The sequence below is a fragment of the Emiliania huxleyi genome (assembly GCF_000372725.1).
Source record: "Emiliania huxleyi CCMP1516 chromosome Unknown EMIHUscaffold_12, whole genome shotgun sequence".
NCBI classification, from domain to species: domain Eukaryota; phylum Haptophyta; order Isochrysidales; family Noelaerhabdaceae; genus Emiliania; species Emiliania huxleyi.
This window is the reverse complement of record NW_005201392.1, coordinates 1,147,085-1,166,135: the sequence shown is the minus strand read 5'-3', so window position 1 is coordinate 1,166,135 and position 19,051 is coordinate 1,147,085. Positions and strand designations below refer to the sequence as shown.

Genomic DNA, 19,051 nt, shown 5'->3' with positions numbered 1-19,051 from the left:
GAAAAAAAAACTGCTAACCGGTGCATTGGACGGAGAGAAAGGAAAAGGAAGAAGAGAAAAAAAAAAAAGGAGCAAAAAAAAAGCGGGGGGAAAGAGGAGGAAAAAAAAGAAGGGAGAGAAAAAAAAAAGAGAGAACGGAGGGGGGAAGAAGGGGAAGGCAAGTGAAAAAAACAAAGGGAGAAAGGAGCGGGGGAAACAAGAGGAAAGAAAGGAAAGGGAAGAGGGAAGAGGGAAGGAAAAATGGAGAAGAAAAAAGAAAGGCCCCCCCCCCCCCCCCTCCTCGCGCCTTGTCGAGGATGGAGGCGGCCAGCGAGTCTCCGTCCCCTAGCAGCGGGTCCGACGTCCACACGGCGGGATCCAGCGACTGCACGCCGCCGCTGCCGCCGAGCCACTCCGTCGCCTCGGCCCAGCGCCGCCCGTCGATCGCGCCCAGCTTGCCGGCGCATCGCGCCCGCCGGACATAGTCCCAGCAGCGCTCGACCTTGGAGGGAGGAGGAGGAGGCGCGTCTTTGGGGCAGGGTCGAGCGAGCACCCTCGGCGGCTGCCCCGTCCGAGCGGCCGCACCGACGCTTGGTGGAAGGGGAGGGAGTGGTCCCAGTGGTCCGAAGGCGCGGGCTGGTTTGCCATCAAGGCCATCACCGCATCGGCGGCGGCGCGCGGGTCGCTCTTCGCGGCCGCCCACCCGTCGAAGGTTGCAGCGAGGAAGTCCTGGCGTTGGAGGCGGGTGGGACGCGTCGGGGAGGGGGAGGGGGAGGGGGAGGGGGAGGGGGCGAGGACCGCCTGCAGCGTTGCGACTTGGTCCTGCTCACGCAGCTGCGCGTGCGCCGCAAAGAGGACTTGCGCGTAACCGAGCCGCGCGCCTCCGAGGCCCTCGAGTGGGAGGAGGGCGGGCGCGGCCCCCAGGTCCGCCTCCATCTTCAGCGTCTCGGTCACGTCGTACACCTGCGAGGCGCATGCGCGAGATTGGCGCGAGATACGCGCGCCCGGCTCCGTCTCGACTGAAGACACGCCGCGCCTGTGCCGCGTCGATCTGACCGCTGCGGAGGAGCTCCATCTTGTCGTCCCGCCCGACCGGCACGACCACCGCGGAGGGCAGCAGCCGCGAGACCAGGCCCACCGTGTCCTCGTGCACGCCGACGCGCAGCTCTTCGGCTGCGGCCTGCGTGAGCCCTGTCAGCTCGCGGCCGGGCAGCGCCGCCAGGGCTAGCGGCGAGCGGCCGAACATGGCGGCGACCGCGCGGACCCCGCTCTCGCCGGGCGTGCCGTCGCGGAGGGCCTGGGTCAGGATGTACTGCTCGGTCGAGCCGACGAGCAGGGGAGAGTCAGCCTTGGCACGCGCCACGATTGAGACCTCCTCGGCACGCTCGCCGGCGCCGCCCAGAGGGAGGATGTCCAGCTCGATGCCGCGGCGAGCGTACCTGCCGGAGGTCGCGGCGACGGGTGGGAGACAGAGGTGGAGGAGTGGTTGAGGCCGAGACGCACCTCCCGGTGCGAAGCGCCACGGCGAGGCCCGCGAACTGCGGGCTCATGAAGTAGTCCGGCTGGAAGAGTACTTTGCGCATTGCACGGTGTGTGTTTTGATTTTGCAGAAGTGCACGGCTGGTGCCACGACAGCCGGAAGAGGGAGCAGGGTTGTGTGAGCAGGTGAGAGCACCTCGTCCGACAACCAGGTTCGTTGTGAAGAGCTGGGGCGCGCCACCCAAGAGCCTAGGTAGGTGCGGATCGGCAAGAGCGCAATCGATCTTTTTGCCCTCTATCACCTTGGGTTGTAAGAACTTGAAACACACCACGCAGGGGCACAGCAAGCACGGATAGCCGTTGAGGAGAAAGGGCGTAAGGTGTACTGGGCTGGGTCTTTAGGCATTGTGGGGTTGGCACTCCCATCGACCCTCATGACCTCCTGCGGTCTCTGAGATGGACACCAGTGGGTGTGGGACCACAGGCAGGATACACTCGAAGACTGGGTAAGCAGTAGAGGTCGATACTCGACGCGTCCCACATGGTCTGTGTCGCTGTCGGCACGCTGTCGACAGGACGTCGAGCGACACCGGTGGCAGTGCCACCCAGGAGTGGTCGGGCGGTCTCCCGTCATGAGAGAGCCACCATGTGATCCGTATGATGGTTCCTGACAACCGCCTCAGTCAACTTTCGTCACAGTTCCCGCTCTGAGAGGAGCTGCGGGTCAGTTCGACAGCTGGAGCTGTGTCGCCGGCGTGCGGCGGCCTGCCTCCAGAGGTGCCTCTGAGGTGGACTTTTTTGGTCACCGTGAGAGAACGCGTTCGAATTTTTACTCCGGAACTTCAACTGAGCACGCGCACCGGCCAGGGCTACAATAGTGCCAGTGAGGCGGAGGCGCGAGTCGGAAGGCCGCGACCGTCAAGTGGTCCCCCAAATTTCCTACAATCGCTGTGGACCCAGCCACGTATGCGCAGCCACGGCCGTGTTGCGGTGGGCGCGCCACCTCCCGCGAGCGCGGCGGGATCGGAATTGCGGCCGGAGGGAAGGGCGAGCCGCCGCCGCCGCCGCCATATACCATCAGCGACGACGACCGCGGCTCGCCCCAAACGCCAGGCGCTGGATCGGCAGTAGGGCTTGGGCGGCGCAGCGTAGGCCTCGAGCCACACGAGTCGCCGACAACCCCCCCTCATCGACGTGATGGCCGCACCCGCTGCCGGCCGATGCAAGCTGCCGCCTCCACCGCACCAGCGATACTGGCCGCGGCTCGCCGCCACGCGCCGGCTCGGAAGAGGGGCTATCGGCGGCGCAGCAGAGCGGCATGCGTCGTCATTCGAGCAGCACCAGGTCCCCTCTTCGACGTGACGGCCGCTCCCGGAGCCGGCCGGTGCGCGCCCGACCCACGCCCCCTCTCGCACCCCCCCCCGATCCCCCTGCGCGGCGCCCCCTCCACTGCGCGCCGGCTCGAGCGCCTATTGCCAAATCGCAACTTTCGAGCGCAGTGCGTGCGCCCCACACGTCACGCGAGCGCAGGAGAGTTTGCGGCAGAGCAGTACCGTGTACTAGCCGGAGGCATCGCGCCGAAAACCCCGCGCATTCCGCCCCAACAGAGGCTGCAGGAGGCAGATGGCCAATAGCGACGATCGTTACGAAATGTTGCGTCACCGGGAGCTCTCCAAGCTGTCTTGGGTGGTATGAAGGTGGGCAAGAATTCTTTTTCAGTTTACTGCCACCACGAGCTGCTGGGAAGGAAAAAGCCCCAGCGGCTCGCCGTCCTGCGTCGCGGAGCCGACTAGCAATGTCCTGAGCCCAAACTTTGGACCCCCCTCCGGGGTGGCTTGCCCGTTTGGGGTCGGCCGCACCGCCACCGGAGGCAACCCCGGCTCCGTTGGAGACAAGTTCGCCTTCGGCAACACCGAAGAGCGCGCCCGCCTTGCAAACAAACAAAAATCAACCGCCTTGCGCGCAAGGCTCAACGCTCGGGCGTTGACCGCACCGCCGTCGTGCAAGCCCCGCAGAGGTGCGGGCGAGAGGGCGGCCCGAGCCCGAAAGGGCCCGCCCTCGGCCTTGCTCTACATGGTAACGGATAAGAAGAGAAACTATGGACCGGGACACGCTGTGGTTCAGACGTCCCCCCCCTCGACGCAGTCGAGTGACTCACATGAATAGGGAGGAGAAAGTGTCCCCCACATATCACCACAGACGCAGCACAGGGGCTCCAATCCTGTCCCAGCCTGGGGGCCTCGGCTAGATCTCCAGTGGGGAGTGCGAGGGCTGGATCGACTGCAGCGAGAGTGTGGGTTGTGGACCGTCCCAGGGATAGCGTGTGGCATAGATGTTCCCCTGGAAGTAGAGAGGCTGATGTCTCTCGCCCTGCAGGAAGGAGAAACTCAGACGGAAGAGTGAAAACTCCTCCCTGCGGCAGGCTCCGGCTCAGGTCGTGGGGCATAGCTCATGTGTAAACGGGGTCTGGGGCGGCAGCCCCAGTGGCCCGCCGCAGGCGCCGCCGGAGGCTGGCCCGCCGCAGGCGCCGATTTTTTGGCCGTTTTTTGCTCAAAATTGAGATATTTCTCATCAAATTATCATCACAAAATCGAGCTCACTACGAGCTCTCTAACTGCACAGCACCTCCTCGTTGAGCCTAGCGGCGCCCGCATCGCCCACGCCCACATTCTTCTTCTTCTTCTTGCCCTTCTTGCCCTTGGCCCTTGCTGCACTTAGCCGCTCAACCTCCGCCAGCAGCGGCTCCTTGGCATGCCGCGCCGCCTCCATCTGCTTTGCTTCCCACGCTGCCGCTTCCTCTAAAGCAGCGCCGCCACTAAGCGGCGCAACCAAGTTCTCGCACTGTTTGCATGAGCATGTGTCCTTCTTGGCGCGGCGCACAATCCGCGCGCGGCGAGTGAGTTGCGTGAGAGCGGAAAACTGACAGCAGGAGCTGTAGGAGCTGCAGGAGCTGCGCAGGTCGGATGGGCGGTGACGCCGTCGAGCGACGGCGCAAAGGCCAATCGCTGCTGCTGCGCCAACGAGAGCGGCGACGCGAGGCTGCTGGCAGCTGGCAGAGCGAATCGCGATTCCGGCGGCCGCCGTCAGCCCGCCGACACCGACGGCCTGGCTGAGGTCAAACTCCTCCACACGTCGGACCACGCGTCGGCCACGGCGACGAGACGTCTGTATGCAGACAGCCCGACACCCGGGCGATAGAACATGCCAGCTGGGCTCTACCAGGGCTCTCGTGGCCCGTGGCGCGTCCCAGTGGAATAGGGCGGTCTGCGGCGGGCGCATAAACCATTCACAGCTAATGCTGGCGAGGTACTCCCACGCCTCTCGGGGTTTTTGTCTGGCCGAGTCAACCCGAGAGGCGAGTCTCGCCTCGTCAAGTCTGTGGGACGGCCGAGCCTCGTTCAAGGGGCGCGTGCGTGCGTCCCCCTCTCGACTACGTTTGTTCACAGCCGGCGCGCGCGCCGGCGACGAATATGCGCGACTCGCCGCCGCGGCTCCGGGCCTCCAACGGCACGACCTACGCCCAACCACCGAGAGGCGCGCCGTCACACCACTCGCACAGCCTGCAGCGCGGCGCTGCGCCAGAGCTCGAGAGGGCCCGAGAAGGGTCCCAGATCTCCAGTAGCACACAATAGCACACGTAGCCACGCATACCCAACCATCCCCTGTCACCCCAGAGCAGATCCCCCCAGGCGGTGAGGTCCTTTCTGGTCCTTGAAGCTCACCCTCGCCCCCTGCCGCAGGCCCTCGGCAGCCGTCCTGGCGCGCGCCAGGGCATGTACCGAGCGACCCCAGCCCGCTCTGGCGCGCGCGTTCGGCGCCGATTGGTGCCCTAGTCGGACCGTGCAACGGACGCGCGCTCTGCGCGCCACACACGCACTTGCCCAGAGCTCTGCGCAGAGGCAGAGAGAGCGCGCGCGCCCCCCGGGGCTGCTGCTGGCGCGCCGCGCGCGTGCGATCCCTCTCTCGCTGTCGGTATTCGCCGGGCGAGTTTTACAGCTAAAAGACATGGACAGCACAAGACGCACACGCTGCTGTGGTCACCGACGGTCGTGTCCACATGCGCGCAATGGCGCAATGGTGGGCAGCGCCAACGCGCAGGACCATGTTTGCGCGCGACATGCCACGCACGGGTGCGCAGGCAGGCGAGGCCATGCCAAAGACTGCCCTGGGAGTCGCGCGCGCGCGTCTCCAGCCGACCGGTACGGCGGCAAGAGCTTGACGGCTGTCGTGCCCGCAGCACGACAGCCGTCAAGCCGCGCAGTCGGGTGGACGCGTCGCGTCGGACTTTTTGCCACCACCTCCACGAGTCTGTCCAGTGCACCCACTGGCCAGATGCCGGGCCTCGGAGGCTCAATCGAGCGCTGAGTCTGGCCGACCTGGCACTGCTGAGGCAGGTCACGCCTGCTGGGGCGAGCCTCGGCGAGACTGCGTCCAGCTGTTCCCACAGCAGGCTGGAAGTACCTCGCCAGAGCTAATGAAAACTATAACTCTCGGCTTCAACAAAGTTTGAGGTGTCTTCGTCCTCAGCACCATCAAGACAGCTCTATTCACACCCTTTTTGGTTTGAAGACACTCGGGGATGCCCGTTTACACAGGACCCTCGAGTGGCTGGGCCCTCCTGACCTGACTGAGCCGGAGCCGCATGTGCGCAGAACGGCTTGCGCAATGTGCGGCATCGTGTTGAGGGCTCGGGAGGGCAACGACGGCGGCGTTGCCGAGCTTGTACAGGGGCCTCAATCCTGTCCCCGATGGGGTGCGCCTCTCGCCGCGCGCGTAGCAGTCAGCGCGCGGGTAGCCTCAGAGATGCGCAGAGCGAGATGCGGGTATCAGCAAACCAAGCCCTGGGCTTGGATGGGCGCGGCGAAGCCGCGGCGCAGTGGATAGCGTGAAGAACTCGAGATCGCTGGGATCTTGAGCCGCCGCTGCCACGTGCAAGCCCCGCAGAGCCAGAGGTGCGGGCGAGAGGGCGGCCCGAGCCCGAAAGGGCCCGCCCTCGGCCTTGCTCTACATGGTAACGGATAAGAAGAGAAACTATGGACCGGGACACGCTGTGGTTCAGACGCGCGTACCCTCCCCACTCCCGCCTCTCATTTGTGTCACACCACGCGGAACGCATCTCCATCGCTTCGGTGAAGGGGGTGAACCGACCGCGCCATCCTCGCGATCGCCCTGCAAAGCTCGCTTCCGAGCTCTCACGCCGCGCGTAGGGCCCTTAGGGGCCTAGAGAACACAACCCCCTCTCCCTTTTCTCCCAGTAAGCTAAAAGTACATTGAAAAGTGTGGATTTGGGCACTGACTGGGGTGTGGAGGAAGTAAGCGCGATCGCGCACGCCGAGGTGCTTTCAGAGTCGCTTTCATGAGCCTCTTCGAGCCCGGCCCATGGGACAAGCGCCAGGGCTCGGACTCGGCGCACGTCTTCTCCAAGAAGCGGAAGCTCCTTTACGGCAACGATCACGACCGCGCCGACCTCGTCGAGGGCGGCGGCGAAGGCTACGGCCAGCGGGAGCAGCACCGTCTGCACACAGTGTGGCGGCGCGGTGCGCTCCGCTTCCTGTCGGAGAAGCTTCGGACCGGAGGCCAGGTCTTCAAGGAGCCGCCGGGCCGCTCGACAGTGACTGGCTGGCCGGGCGACCTCGGGAAGCACCACCTCGTTCCGGAGGAGCTCCTCGACCTCGGCGTGATCTCTGTCCACGTCGACGACGCCGCGCGCACGTATGCACGGATTCACTCGGATCGGCTCGCGGCGGCGACCGCGCGCTTCGCGAGGGAGGCCGCCGCCGCGGCGGCGGCGACGAGCGGCGCAGGGAGCGCAAACGGCGCCGCCGCCTTCCGCCTTCCGCCTTTCGGCGCTCCGCGGTTCGAGGCGGCGGCAACGTTTGCGGGCGCACGGCCTGGCTACGTCTTCAAGGCGGGCGAGCAAGGGGTCGGCTACTACGCTGACGGCCCCGACCCAGCGGCGCACGACGAGGCCGCGCCACCGCCGCTGCCAGAGGGGTGGGTGGAGGGCACATCTCCCGAGGGGTACGCGTACTACTTCCACTCGCCGACGCAAACCTCGAGCTGGGAGAGGCCGACTGCCGCGACCGCCGTCTCGGCGACCGTGCCCCTCTCGCCCGCCCTCACGGCGTCCCTCACGGCGAAGCGCCGCGCCGGCGTCTCCCAGCTGCAGGCCGACTCGGGCGCGCAGGTGCTGCTGCAGGGCGGCGTCGCGACCCTCTCCGGCACCGCGCGCGCCGTGGCTCGAGCGCAGGAGCTGCTGCAGCGCAAGGCCGCGGCGCTCGAGTTCGTCGCCTCTCGCTCCAGGCCCGCGGCGGCGCGCCCTCCCCCGCCGTTGCCGCCGACGGAGGCGGCACCCGACTACAACTTTTCGGGCCTGGTGCAGCCAGCGCCCCCGTCGGGCGGGCTCAACCTATTGGGTGCGTACAACTCGGACTCGGACGGCTCCTAGCCCGGGTTGACTGACAGCGGGTGAAGCGTTTTTCTTTTTTACCAACGTCGGAAACCGCTCACATCGCACAGAGCCTAGGCAGCTGTGTATTGGCGGCGAGGAGGTCACGCCATGCTCCCCGCGATGGTGGAGCAGGAGAGACGCGAGAAGTTGCGACGCGTCTCGACCGAGAAGCTTATCCACCGCGTCTCTGACCGGGTTGACGCCAGCCATCACGGTCCAGTGCTGATGCCCGACGAAGGGCCGTCAAAGACGTCGACGCTGCTGGCCGCGGGAGCCATCTCTGGCGGCGTGTCGAAGCTGCTCACCGCTCCAATCGACCGCATTAAGATTATCTACCAAGTCAACACGGACCCGCGCCATGCCTTTACTCTGCGGCGCGGCTTCTCGACGGCGAGCAGCATTGTGCTCCAGTCCGGAGTGCTGGCGCTCTGGCGAGGGAACTCCGCTGCGGTCGCGCGGGACGTGCCCTACGCCTCCATAGTGTTTGCTTCGTACGCCATGTACGAGGACGCCGTTCTCAAGGCGTCGGGCGTCACGTCTGGCGCCGCGAGCGGAGGGTCGGTCTGGTCGCGGCTGGTGGCGGGCTCGGCGGCGGGGGCCACCGCCACCTTCCTCACCTACCCGCTCGACGTGATGCGCGCCCGCCTTGCCGCCGACTCTCGCTCGCACCACCACGGGTGCGCCAGCGCCCGCCTCACAACAGCGCAACCCCGGGGCGCAGATCGCACACGGACAGTCGAAGGACGCATACGCGGAAGGTCGACAGCGCCGCCTCACGCCGGCGCCGCCACAGATCTGCGCCGCCCGCACACACCAGCCCGCCAACTTCTCGCGCTCACCACCGCCCTCAACGTTGCCCTCCCTCCACCTCGCCCTCGCCACCGCCGTCTGCCTTGCCGTCACCGCCGCTCTCCACCTCGCCCTCGCCTCTGCCCTCGCCCTCACCACCGCCCTCCGCCTAGCCTCACCGCCGCCATCTCCCGCCCACTCCGCCGCCAGGTACATGAGCGGCGTACGCCACCTCTGGAGGAGCCCACCCCTAGTACCCACCCGTGTACTCACACGCGCTCGCGAGGACTCGGACTCGGCTGCACTCGGCTTGCCTTCGTGGCCCTTGTACTCACGCGAGGCTCCGACTACACGGCACGAGGCCGCACTCCTCGCCCTGACGCTGGTGTGCTCGTGGCGCAGGAGCGAGGGCCCGCGCGGGCTGTACGCCGGCCTCCGCCCAACCATCCTCGGGATCGTGCCGTACTCGGGGCTCTCTTTCTCCGCCTTTGAGACGCTCAAGGCCCACCTGAGGGACTCCTCCCGCACCAGAGCAGGCCGAGAGACAGCCGAGAGACAGCCGAGAGACAGCCGAGAGATAGCCGAGTTTTGCGCCTCGAGGCTCGGCCGTACCCTCCTCCTCCTCGGCCCACTACACCTCAGAGGCCCACGCCTTGTCCCTCCCCCACACCGGCTTGCAAGCCCGTGCCCGACTGCGCGCCTCCGCAGGCGGCACTGCAGACGACCCACTGCCGCCGCTGACGGGGACGCAGCGGCTGCTCGCGGGCGGCGCCGCCGGCGCGATCGCCCAGACCGTCACCTATCCGCTCACGGTGGTGCGGCGGCGGATGCAGGTCGGGGTGGGCGGCGGCGGGTACCACGGCGTGGCGCACGCGCTGCGCTCCATCTACGCGGCGGAGGGCGTCGCGAACGGGCTCTTCAAGGGCCTCTCGCTCGCGCTGCTCAAGGGGCCGCTGCAGTCGGCGATCGGCTTCTCCGTCAACGACTATGCAAAGAAGCGGCTGGCGAGGTAGCCAGTGTTTCTTTCGGCACCCGTTGCCGTGCGGGCTGCGCTCGCTTGCGGTGTATGTATCAACCCACACCTCCTCGTCCAAACTTTTTGCGCGTTGTCCGCGTGTATCTTTTATTTGATATTTCGCCTACTTCTCGTACGCGCGGGGCCGCGGGGGGGGGGGAACACAAACATCGTCGTTCATCCTGTAAAGTAGCAGCACCAGCTACGAGTTACGCGTTACGGAAGTGCCCAGCTACATACAACATAGCTGCTATGGTTCAAAGCCGTAGCTATTAGCAGCGTCCTCCCCTCTCTGTCTCTCCAGCTCGACCGCTCCAGAACCTGCCGCAATCGTCGTATCATGTGTACAACGCAGAGAACGAGATCGCACGGACTGGATGCTGCTCGCACAGCTGCTCCTCGAGCAGACCCATCTATCCCAGCCCTAAGGCGGAGGCTCCGCCTGGGATATTCTGGATATTCTGGATTTCCCGGTCCTCCTCTTTCACTATTTTGCCCACCTCCTTAGATTGCTCTTCGGTGAAGTTTTGGGGAGCGGATGCAAGGCCATTTTTGTCATTGTCCTCCGCAACTTTGTAGAGCGCTTCCGTCGCTTCCAATTCATTCTTGACCATTCTGTGCATCTCTGTGAATGGCAATTCCTTCTCGACAGCCCCCAAGTCCAAATCGAGCGATGCCTCGCGGGTGGCAGCGCCCGTGCTGAGCGAGCCGACGAGTGCCAGGGCACCTGCAGGGTCGCCAGCAAACGGCTTGCTGAGCTTGGGGCACGATGCGCAAGGCGAGTCCGAGGAGAGTGGCAATGGGGCGAGCTGGCGCGAGCGAGAGGAAGCGGAGTGAATGACAACCGGTGAGGGTGGCAGTGCCACTCAAGGGTACGGACGTGACAGCCACGCCGCAGGGCCGGGGCCATGCGGCCGGGCTGGGGACGGCGGCACGCCGATAATCGAGACGACCAGCGTGACCGGCTTGATGGCGGTGCGGCGGGCAGTGTCGTCCGGGGCCTCGGTCTGAATCATGACGCGGCCCTACGAACAGACGCGACAAGTTGCGCTGCAGCGTTCTTGCGGGCTGCGCGGCGCCGCCCCCACACCGACGCTGAATGCCCCGGGACGTCGTTGGATCGGGGCGATCGGGGGGGATAGTGTATTGCGAACGTCGTCGGCCGGTTAGGGGACATTGCGCACAAGTAGCCTTTCTGCTCGCCAACCTCGCTGACAAATATTCTAGTACGGTCTAACGCATTGAGAAGGTGTCTGACTGCAGACTGACAGACTACCCCTTGGGTTTCATTACTCTGGCTTGAGCCAGCCAAGCAAGTTTCCAGGCAGGTAGGTAGGTAGGGAGCACACCCGAGAGTGCTAGTCGCAGAGGTGCGAGTCCAGCTCGCGCACCAGCAGCGGCTTGTCGATGGAACCATCCTCCGGCAGGCTCCCGATGAGACGCATCGCGCGGCGGCGATTCGCGCTCCGCCAGTGTGCCATAAACTTCGTGTGCGGGTGGGGAGGAACATGCGGGCCGCCGTTCGAGTCGTGCAGGTAGAGAGCGCTGCCGCGCATATCGGCGGGCGCCTGTGTGCAGAGTCGAGTCGAGATCTGGCCGAGGTGTCGGCCGCTATGTAGCCGAGATGCCGGGGGGCGCCTCCGTGCAGTCGAGGACGTGGCTGTGCAGATCCTCGCCTGGCGCCGCAGGGCGGAGGCACCACGCGCAAAAGTGGGCCTACACGCTCGACGAGACCTTCGCTTCGAGGAGAGAGATACAAGAGACCCACCTGCGTTATGGTCGCTGCCGGGCAGCTGGGGCAGCGCAGAGCGAAGCACGCGTCGAAGGAGCGCTCCATGTGGACGCCTAGCGGGGCGGGGTTGCAGCGTGAGGCAGACGGAGGGGGGCTAGCTAGGGCAACACGCACCAAAGGCCCTAGCTGGCTAGGGGCGACACGGGACACGCACAATGGATGCTGCGCCATTATTGCTACACCCTCACCGCGGTCGCAGCGCGGGCAGCGCAGCGTCTGCAGCTCCGAGAGGCGTGCGCGTGCCTCCTCTGTGGTGCGCGGCAGCGGGTCGGTCGTGGAGAAGGTCACGATGCCCACGGCGCTCGCCTCCGCGCCGCCTTCGCCGAGGAGCAGGCGGTCGGGTACCGGCACGCCCTGCGGGTTGAGGGTCGGCCCCTCGGCGCGGTCGTGGTTGGGGTGGCCGCGAGGCAGCGGGTACGCGACGCCGCAGATGTAGCAGAACTCGCCTGGCAATGGGGTCGCGGGGCTGTGGCGAGCGACATACGTTCGCGATGCGAGGCCTGGTGCAGTGGCGGGCCATAACACGAGAGCGCGTGTGTGTCTTGCATACAGAGAGCAAGAGAGATCCCTCTAAGAGCCGCCCGCCCTTGCACGAGCACGTGATGTGGTTGCAGCCAGTCGACTTTTGCACGAGCGCGAAGCAGTGTGGGCACGCCTGTGTGGACGTCATCGCCCACTCCGTGAGGGCCGGGTCCTCCCCGCTGAGCACGTGCCGCAACACGTCCCGCTTTCCAGCGTTGCGGAGCTCCTGGAGCCGCCTCTGGTGCCCGTCGCTGAGGAGGCCGCGCTTTCCAAGGTGCTTGATGACGGGCTCCGAAAGCGCTTCGCCGCAGCCGGGCATCGGGCAGCTCGGGTGCGCGATGCCGTCTTCGATCTGCACGCATATCCACTTGCCGAGGCATCCCATGCAGAAGTCGTTGTGGCAAGCGGGCACGTGGAGGCGTGCACTCAGAGAGCCACAGATGCCGCACTCCATATCCAGCGGGCCGAGCTTCACACAGGCGCCACACGTGACAGTTTGCGGCTCGTCCTCCGATGCCTTGCGCCAGCACGTGGCGACAAGGCATGCGGAGCACGTGCTCTTGATGTAACCTCCGACGACTCGACTCGAGGGAAGCTGCGCCGCCTCGGGAGGCTGTCGGGGCGCAAGGAGTTGGCGCACTCGGTGGGCGCGAATCTCGACCAGGAGAGCATTGCGGCCCGCGTTTTCCATGCCTTATTGCTTTGTAAAATCAACCCTGACCACCCGCACCCACAGGCAGATCGACTGCCGGCCCCGGGACGACACGTCTTGGTCGTTTCGGCCGCGTCCCTCTCAAATTCAGCGGCAAAATAAAAACAAATCGCCCTGACACGCGGTGCGGTGCGATGTGTGTGTGTGTGTGTGTGTGTGTGTGTGTGTGTGTGTGTGTGTGTGTGTGTGTGTGTGTGTGTGTGTGTGTGTGTGTGTGTGTGTGTGTGTGTGTGTGTGTGTGTGTGTGTGTGTGTGTGTGGCTATGACCTATGTGCTATGTGTGTGAGTGTGTGTGTGTGACTGCGACAAGGGACCACACCCTTTTGTTATCCAAGCTGCAGAAACGAGCTTTTAGTGGCTATAAGCATAGGCACTGAGATTATGGTGCGCGCGGAGCGCGCTAGCTGGACATACGCGCGGAGCGCGCTAGCTGGACACCCGCGCGGAGCGCGCCGGCTATGGGCGAGGAGAGAGGCGAGGCCCTCGACCTGAGGGTCGCGCTCACCGACTCCGGCTTGCCCTCGGGCGGCGGAGGCGGCCTGGCCAGCGCCAATGGCGGCAGCCGAAGCGCCAGGCGCAGGGAACCCGGGTTGAAAGGCGGCGTGCTGCTGCTGCTGCTGCATCTGCTGCTGCTGCATCTGCTGCTGCACCTGGTGCTGCTGCGTAAAGGGCGACCACGCTTCGCCGCCGCAGGGGTAGAGCTGCTGCGCGCCAGTGTGGAGGTAGGAGCCGCAAGAGGGCTGCACCTGCCCCATCCCCCAGCCGTGGAAGGCGGGCGCGCAGCAGCCATGCGGGCTCTGCACCCAAGCGGGGTCCATGAGAGCAGGCGCGGCAGGCCAGCCGAAACCGGAGGCTTGCGAAGGCATGGCCATCGACGCGCAGAAGGCCCACTGGTCGGCGAGGCCAGACGAGGGCGGCAGGTACATTTGCGGCTGCACTCCAGGGTTCTGCACCTGCACGAAAGGCAAAGGCTGCGCGCTTGCGCACTGCCTCTGGTGCGACGCCAGCTCTGCGGCGGCAAGCGCCTGCCCGCTGGGGCTGAGTGCACCGGCCTCGGCGGCACCGGCGGATGGTGTCGCGGCTGGTGCCTCGGACGGCGACCCCTGGGCCGGGCTGGGCGGAGGGTGTTGGGCTCGGTTGTCCGGCGCCGATTGTTGGGCTCGGTTGTCCGGACGGCAGGATGCGGACCGTAGGCCGCTACCATGCGCAAGCGGAGCGGTAGCGCCTGAGCTCCCGGGCGGCTGCGCCGGCCGCGCGGGCCGTGGGCGCAGCGTGGGGCCGGGAGCGGCCGGCTCCGTGCTCATGTATCCAGCGTCTCTAGACGATTACAAAGGATCGGACGTCACGCACATTTTGACAGGGACGTCGGAAATCGGACACATCCACTGGGACGAGTCAATTCATTCACTAGAATGACTAGAAAGAGGGCACCCATGGGGGGTGATCGCACCCGCCCCCCCCCCTTCTCAGCCCCCCTGCAGCGGCGTCGCGCGTTCGGTGGAGTGCGCGGGGGTCCCGGCACGGCTTTTGTCATGTTTTGTCCCGGCTGCGCTCGGACGTACCGGTGAGCGGTGTGAGTAAAAGAGGACGGAGCTCGGAGCAACTCAACGTAAAAAAAGAAAGAGGAGCAGCACAAAGACACCACGTCCCGCTCTCACTGCCCCCCGCTCTACCCCTCCTGAGACTATACCTCTCGCCCGTGCCGACCAACCTTGACCAACCCTCCGTGGGCTTCGGCGCGCTTTGCGGAGCCCAGAGACCCCCCCCCTCCCCCCCGACTCCCCCATGTACGGTCGTGCCCGGGCACGTCAGGTAAGTGGTGCAGTGGTGCGGTCCGCAGCGCCGCTGCGGCCGCGGCGGCGGCGCGTCTACAAGTCCTCGTCCTCGTCGGGGAGCGGCGCCATGGCGGCGGCGTCGAGCTCCTGCTGGTACTGCTGCGCGACCTGCTGGTCGATCTGGATCTCCGGCGGCGCGAGCGCTGGCGACTCGACAAAGACGAGCTGCGGGTCGCCTGCGGGCGGGTAGCACGGGCAGGGCGGGTCGCTCCGGAGGCGGCGGCGAGGGGCGCGAGGGGGCGGCGGCGGGGAGGTTGCGGGGGAGGAGGTGGCGGGCGGGCGGCGAGGCGGCGGCGGCAGCGGCGGGCGGGTGGCGGCGGCGGGCGGGTATGGCGGGAGATGGCGAGGGGCGATGGCGGGCGGGTGGTGATGGTTGGCGAGGGGCGCGGGGGGAGGGTGTGGCGGGGGGAAGGATGTGGCGGGGGCAGGGGTGCCCACCGCAGAGCTTCCGCGCAAGCCAGAGGAAGGGCTTCTCGAAGTTGTAGTTTGACTTTGCGGATATGTCGTAGTACTGCAGGTTCTTCTTGCGGTGGAAGGTGATCTGCTTCGCCTTCACCTTGCGCTCCTTCACGTCCACCTTGTTGCCCACAAGCACGATCGGAATGTTGTCGCACACGCGCACCTGACCGGCGCCACGCATGTCGGCGTCAATACGGAGAGCCGTCGCGCCGCATCGCGTCCCGGGGGCTGGGGGTGGCGCGGCGAGACGCCGAGGGCACGCGCGTCCCCGTCCGTTCCGGCGGTGCAGAGCAGAGCGCCCCGCCGCCCCTCCCTCCGCTCCCTCCGCCGCCGCCGCCCGCCGCTCTCCCCTTGGGTGGGGCGGCAGCTCGCCAGGTCCCGGTGCCAGTTGGGAACATTCTTGTAGGTGATGCGCGAGGTGACGTCAAACATCATGATGGCGCACTGGCCCTGGATGTAGTACCCGTCGCGCAACCCGCCAAACTTCTCCTGCCCCGCCGTGTCCCACACGTTGAAGACCAGCTCGCCGCGGTTCGTGTGGAATCGGAGCGGGTGCACCTCCACACCGAGCGTCGCTGCGGGAGGGAGGGCGGCGAGCGGGTTCACGCGCGGGCGAGGGGCGAGGGCGCGGGCAGCTCTCAACGCCACGGCGAGCGGAGGGCGTCGCCCCCTGACGCCTCCTTGCTGCTCTGCGGGCGCCAGAGCCAGAGGGGAGAGCGGCCCGCGGCGGGCGAGGCGCACCGACATACTTCTTCTCAAACTCGCCGGTCTGGTGGCGCTTGACAAAGGTGGTTTTGCCAACGCCGCCGTCGCCAACCAGCACCAGCTGCGCGTCGCGGCGGGGAGAGGGCGCGCGGTTAGAGGCTGCGGCGCAGCGGGCAAGCTGCTGTGGGTTGAAGGCTGTGTGAGACTTCGCTGTTGTGCGACGACGGCGAGCAGCTGCGAGCATTCTGCGGGCTCTTTCAGTGCCGCGCCTTGATCGTGGGCGGTACACTCGCACCGAGTGCTCAGCCGCGTCCACGCTCCTGCCGCAGATGGCAGACAAAGGGAGCAATAACGAAAAGTAAGAAAAGAAATTCGCGCCAACCACCGCCATACTGTTTTTATGGCGGTCAACTAGAAGCAACGAAAAAAGTAAAAAAAGAACTGTTGTTGAGCCAGGACTCAACATACTCGGGCTTGCAATCCCAAACTGTCACTCCCCTTTCTCCCGGCCGGGGTGGGGCGCGCGCGGGGGCGGCGGGTGTGCGCGGGTGTGAGGGATGTCTGTGAGCCCGAGAGCGATATGCCATGTCCGCCTTGCGTTGTTTTCATACATCGAAGGCTAAGCTCAAAAAAAGAACTTCGCGCCGAAGAGTGCCCAATCGTGCCGGCCACCGCCACAGCTCGTCCACAGGTGCAGGTCAGTTCACGCATGTCTATGCGGTTCGTCGCCCTCGCCCTCCTCGCCACGACTGCGCATGGTGCGTCCGCGCCGGCGCTGCGTCTTCGCGGCGGCACGACCACCAAGTCTTCCGCCGTCGTGGCCGAGTCTGGGCTCACGCCTGCGTCTCGCTGCCTCTCCACCCGTGGCGGCGGTGTGCCGTCTGGCGTGATGAGCAAGGTCGACGTCCCGCTGCTGAGCTACTTTGCCTTCTGGTACCTCGGCAACTACTACTACAACATCGCAAACAAGCAGTGCCTCAAGGCGGCCGGCGGCGCGGCAGGCTTCCCGATGACGATTGGCGTGCTGCAGCTCGGCGTGGGCGTGCTGTACGCGCTGTACATGTGGGCCGCGCCGGACTCGCGGTCGGTGCCGTCAGTGACCAAGGACGACCTCGTCAAGATGCTCCCCGTCGGCTTTTGCGCGATGGGCGCCCACTGCTTCAGCGTCTTTGCTCTCTCCGCCGGCGCCGTCTCGTTCGGGCAGATCGTGAAGGCGGCGGAGCCCGCCTTCGCCGCCGTCGTCTCGACGGCCGTGTACGGCAAGTCCATCTCGACGGCCAAGTGGCTCGCACTCATCCCCGTCATCGGCGGCGTCGTGCTCGCCTCTGTCAAGGAGCTTGACTTTGCGTGGTCGGCGCTCATCGCCGCGTGCACCGCCAATCTCTTCGCCGCCTTCAAAGCGAACGAGAACAAGAAGCTGATGGAGACGCCCGGCCTCAAGGACCGGATCGGGTCGGTGGGCAACCAGTTCGCCCTCACAACCATCCTCTCCTTCCTCTTCGGCCTGCCGCTGCTTCTCGCGCGCGAGGGGCACAAGTGGTCCGAGTTTGTGTCGCTCTTCCGCTCCAACAGCGTCATCTCGACCAACCTCTTCACCTCGGGGCTCTACTTCTACCTCTACAACGAGCTCGCAACCCTCACCATCAAGAAGACGAACGCCGTCACCCAATCGGTTGCAAACACCGCCAAGCGTGTCATCGTCATCGTCGGTGTCGCGCTCGTGCTCGGCGAGTCGCTCGCGCCCATCAAGCTGCTCGGCTGCGCCATCGGCATCGGCGGCGTCCTGCTCTACTCGCTCATCGACAAGATCGTCTATGGCTAGGCGCCGCGCGGACAGCGCGCGTCGCCGCGAACAGAGGCGGCCGACGGACCTTGCGGCCCACCCAGGACATAGTTCCCCGCGGGGCGTAGCGAGAGAGGGGGCCACGATACGTACACAAGACAGGACCTGTTCCCGCAGATCGCCTGACGCAGATGCTAGGAGCGATTCTCTGGAGCGATGTACGGACACGTTATCATCATCGTTATTCGTCTCGTTATTACACGTTACACGTATTCGTTTTTTGTCTTTTTTTTGAGCTGGCCTGCGGCTGCTTGCCAACAGGGCGGCTGCGCGCCGCCGCTGGCAGTGGCACGCGCTGCGTCCTCTGGCTCCCGTGCCTGCGCGCGCCGTGCTGCGATGGCCTGACGACATGCCTGACGACTGTGGACCGTGAGGCCCTGAGGCCTGAGGCCTGAGAGCGGCGCTCTCGTCGCGTACTGTGGCGGTGCACCTTTTCTCTTCACACTCTTGTGTGTGTCGCGTACGCGGGCTTTTTAAGATTTAACCTTATTTTCGTTTTTGTTTTATGTTTTTACGACACGGGATAATGGATTCATAAACGAAAACAATCATTAATTATAATAATAATGCAAAAGTTGCAAGCATGGTTGCATGATGCAACACTGAAACACATATCACACTCTCCTCTCAAAAACGCACGCACACACGTACACACTCACACACACACACACACGTGCGTCGGCGGCGTGTGTGTGAGTACACCGCTCGTCTCAGGTCACAGAGGCCCTCCTCTACCTATCTCGCGCGCCCCTGCAGCATCACACCTCCGCGAGCCGCCGCCCACTGAGCCACCAGCCGGACTGGCCACCACGGATGGCGGTGTTGTGTTGTGTGGCTCCTCGCGCGTGTGGCGCGTGCGTCTCGGAGCCTGTCGGCGCCCGCTGCCCTGGCTGCGCCTCACGGCCTCTCCCACTGCGTGTGTCCGGACGAGGTGTGCAGGAAGTAGGCGTGGCCTTCGTGCTGCATCTCCTGTGAGCGAGTTTGAGGAAAGGAGGGGGGGTGTGGGGGGGGGGGGGTGCATGTTGGCCTCTCCGCAACCCCCTGTAGATTGAGGGAGGGCGGGCGGCTCGGCCGAGGTGCGCCGAGGCGGCGGAAGGAAGGTGCGAAGGAGTCAGGCGGGTGTGTGTGTGTGTGGTAGGGTCGTCACGAATCAAGGATGGTGGCCACCTCCCAGCCGGCTGGCAGTCCTTGCGCCGGCGGCGGCGGCGGCGCCGCCCCAGTCACCGCCGCCGCCGCCGCCGCCGCCGCCGGCTTGTACATGCGGAACTGGTTCGTGCTCGACTCGCCGCTCTCCTGCGCATGCGGGGGGGCTGCGGCGCTCAGCCCGGGCTCCTCGCCATGCTACTCCCGAGTCCCGCCGGGGCCCGCCCTGAGAGCCCCGGGGGAGGGAGGGCCGCCTGAGGTCTGGGGGCGCTAAGCCACCACCCCACCGGCGGCGGGCGGGTTCGACGCAGCCAACCCCCCCCCCCC

General features: G+C 65.9%; 4 protein-coding genes across 4 annotated transcripts; 2 read left to right on the top strand and 2 right to left on the bottom strand.

Annotated features, from left to right (window-relative positions):
* Positions 1-6,814: 6,814 nt before the first annotated feature.
* EMIHUDRAFT_449049 (mitochondrial solute carrier protein) lies at positions 6,815-9,794 on the top strand (the record flags this gene model as incomplete). The annotated part of the gene is made up of 6 exons (XM_005790603.1): positions 6,815-7,150; positions 7,322-7,744; positions 7,985-8,586; positions 8,909-8,938; positions 9,101-9,234; positions 9,407-9,794. 6 exons carry the CDS (start codon positions 6,815-6,817, stop codon positions 9,709-9,711), a joined length of 1,830 nt encoding a protein of 609 aa, XP_005790660.1. The 3' UTR covers positions 9,712-9,794.
* A 1,127-nt stretch (positions 9,795-10,921) lies between these two features.
* EMIHUDRAFT_420848 (hypothetical protein) lies at positions 10,922-12,175 on the bottom strand (the record flags this gene model as incomplete). Its single annotated transcript, XM_005790602.1, has 5 exons — positions 10,922-11,281; positions 11,352-11,429; positions 11,482-11,558; positions 11,694-11,951; positions 12,031-12,175. The coding sequence occupies 5 exons, from the start codon at positions 12,173-12,175 to the stop codon at positions 11,072-11,074; spliced, it is 768 nt and encodes a 255-aa protein (XP_005790659.1). The 3' UTR covers positions 10,922-11,071.
* A 2,285-nt stretch (positions 12,176-14,460) lies between these two features.
* On the bottom strand, positions 14,461-15,859 carry RAN-1 (RAN, ras superfamily GTPase; the record flags this gene model as incomplete). The annotated part of the gene is made up of 4 exons (XM_005790637.1): positions 14,461-14,750; positions 15,013-15,196; positions 15,406-15,608; positions 15,775-15,859. Coding segments are annotated over 4 exons (615 nt in total), but the record flags the coding sequence as incomplete, so codon positions are not given.
* Positions 15,860-16,711: 852 nt separating this feature from the next.
* On the top strand, positions 16,712-17,831 carry EMIHUDRAFT_433656 (hypothetical protein). Its single transcript, XM_005790601.1, has one exon. It carries the CDS (start codon positions 16,748-16,750, stop codon positions 17,558-17,560), a length of 813 nt encoding a protein of 270 aa, XP_005790658.1. The 5' UTR covers positions 16,712-16,747; the 3' UTR covers positions 17,561-17,831.
* Positions 17,832-19,051: the final 1,220 nt, after the last annotated feature.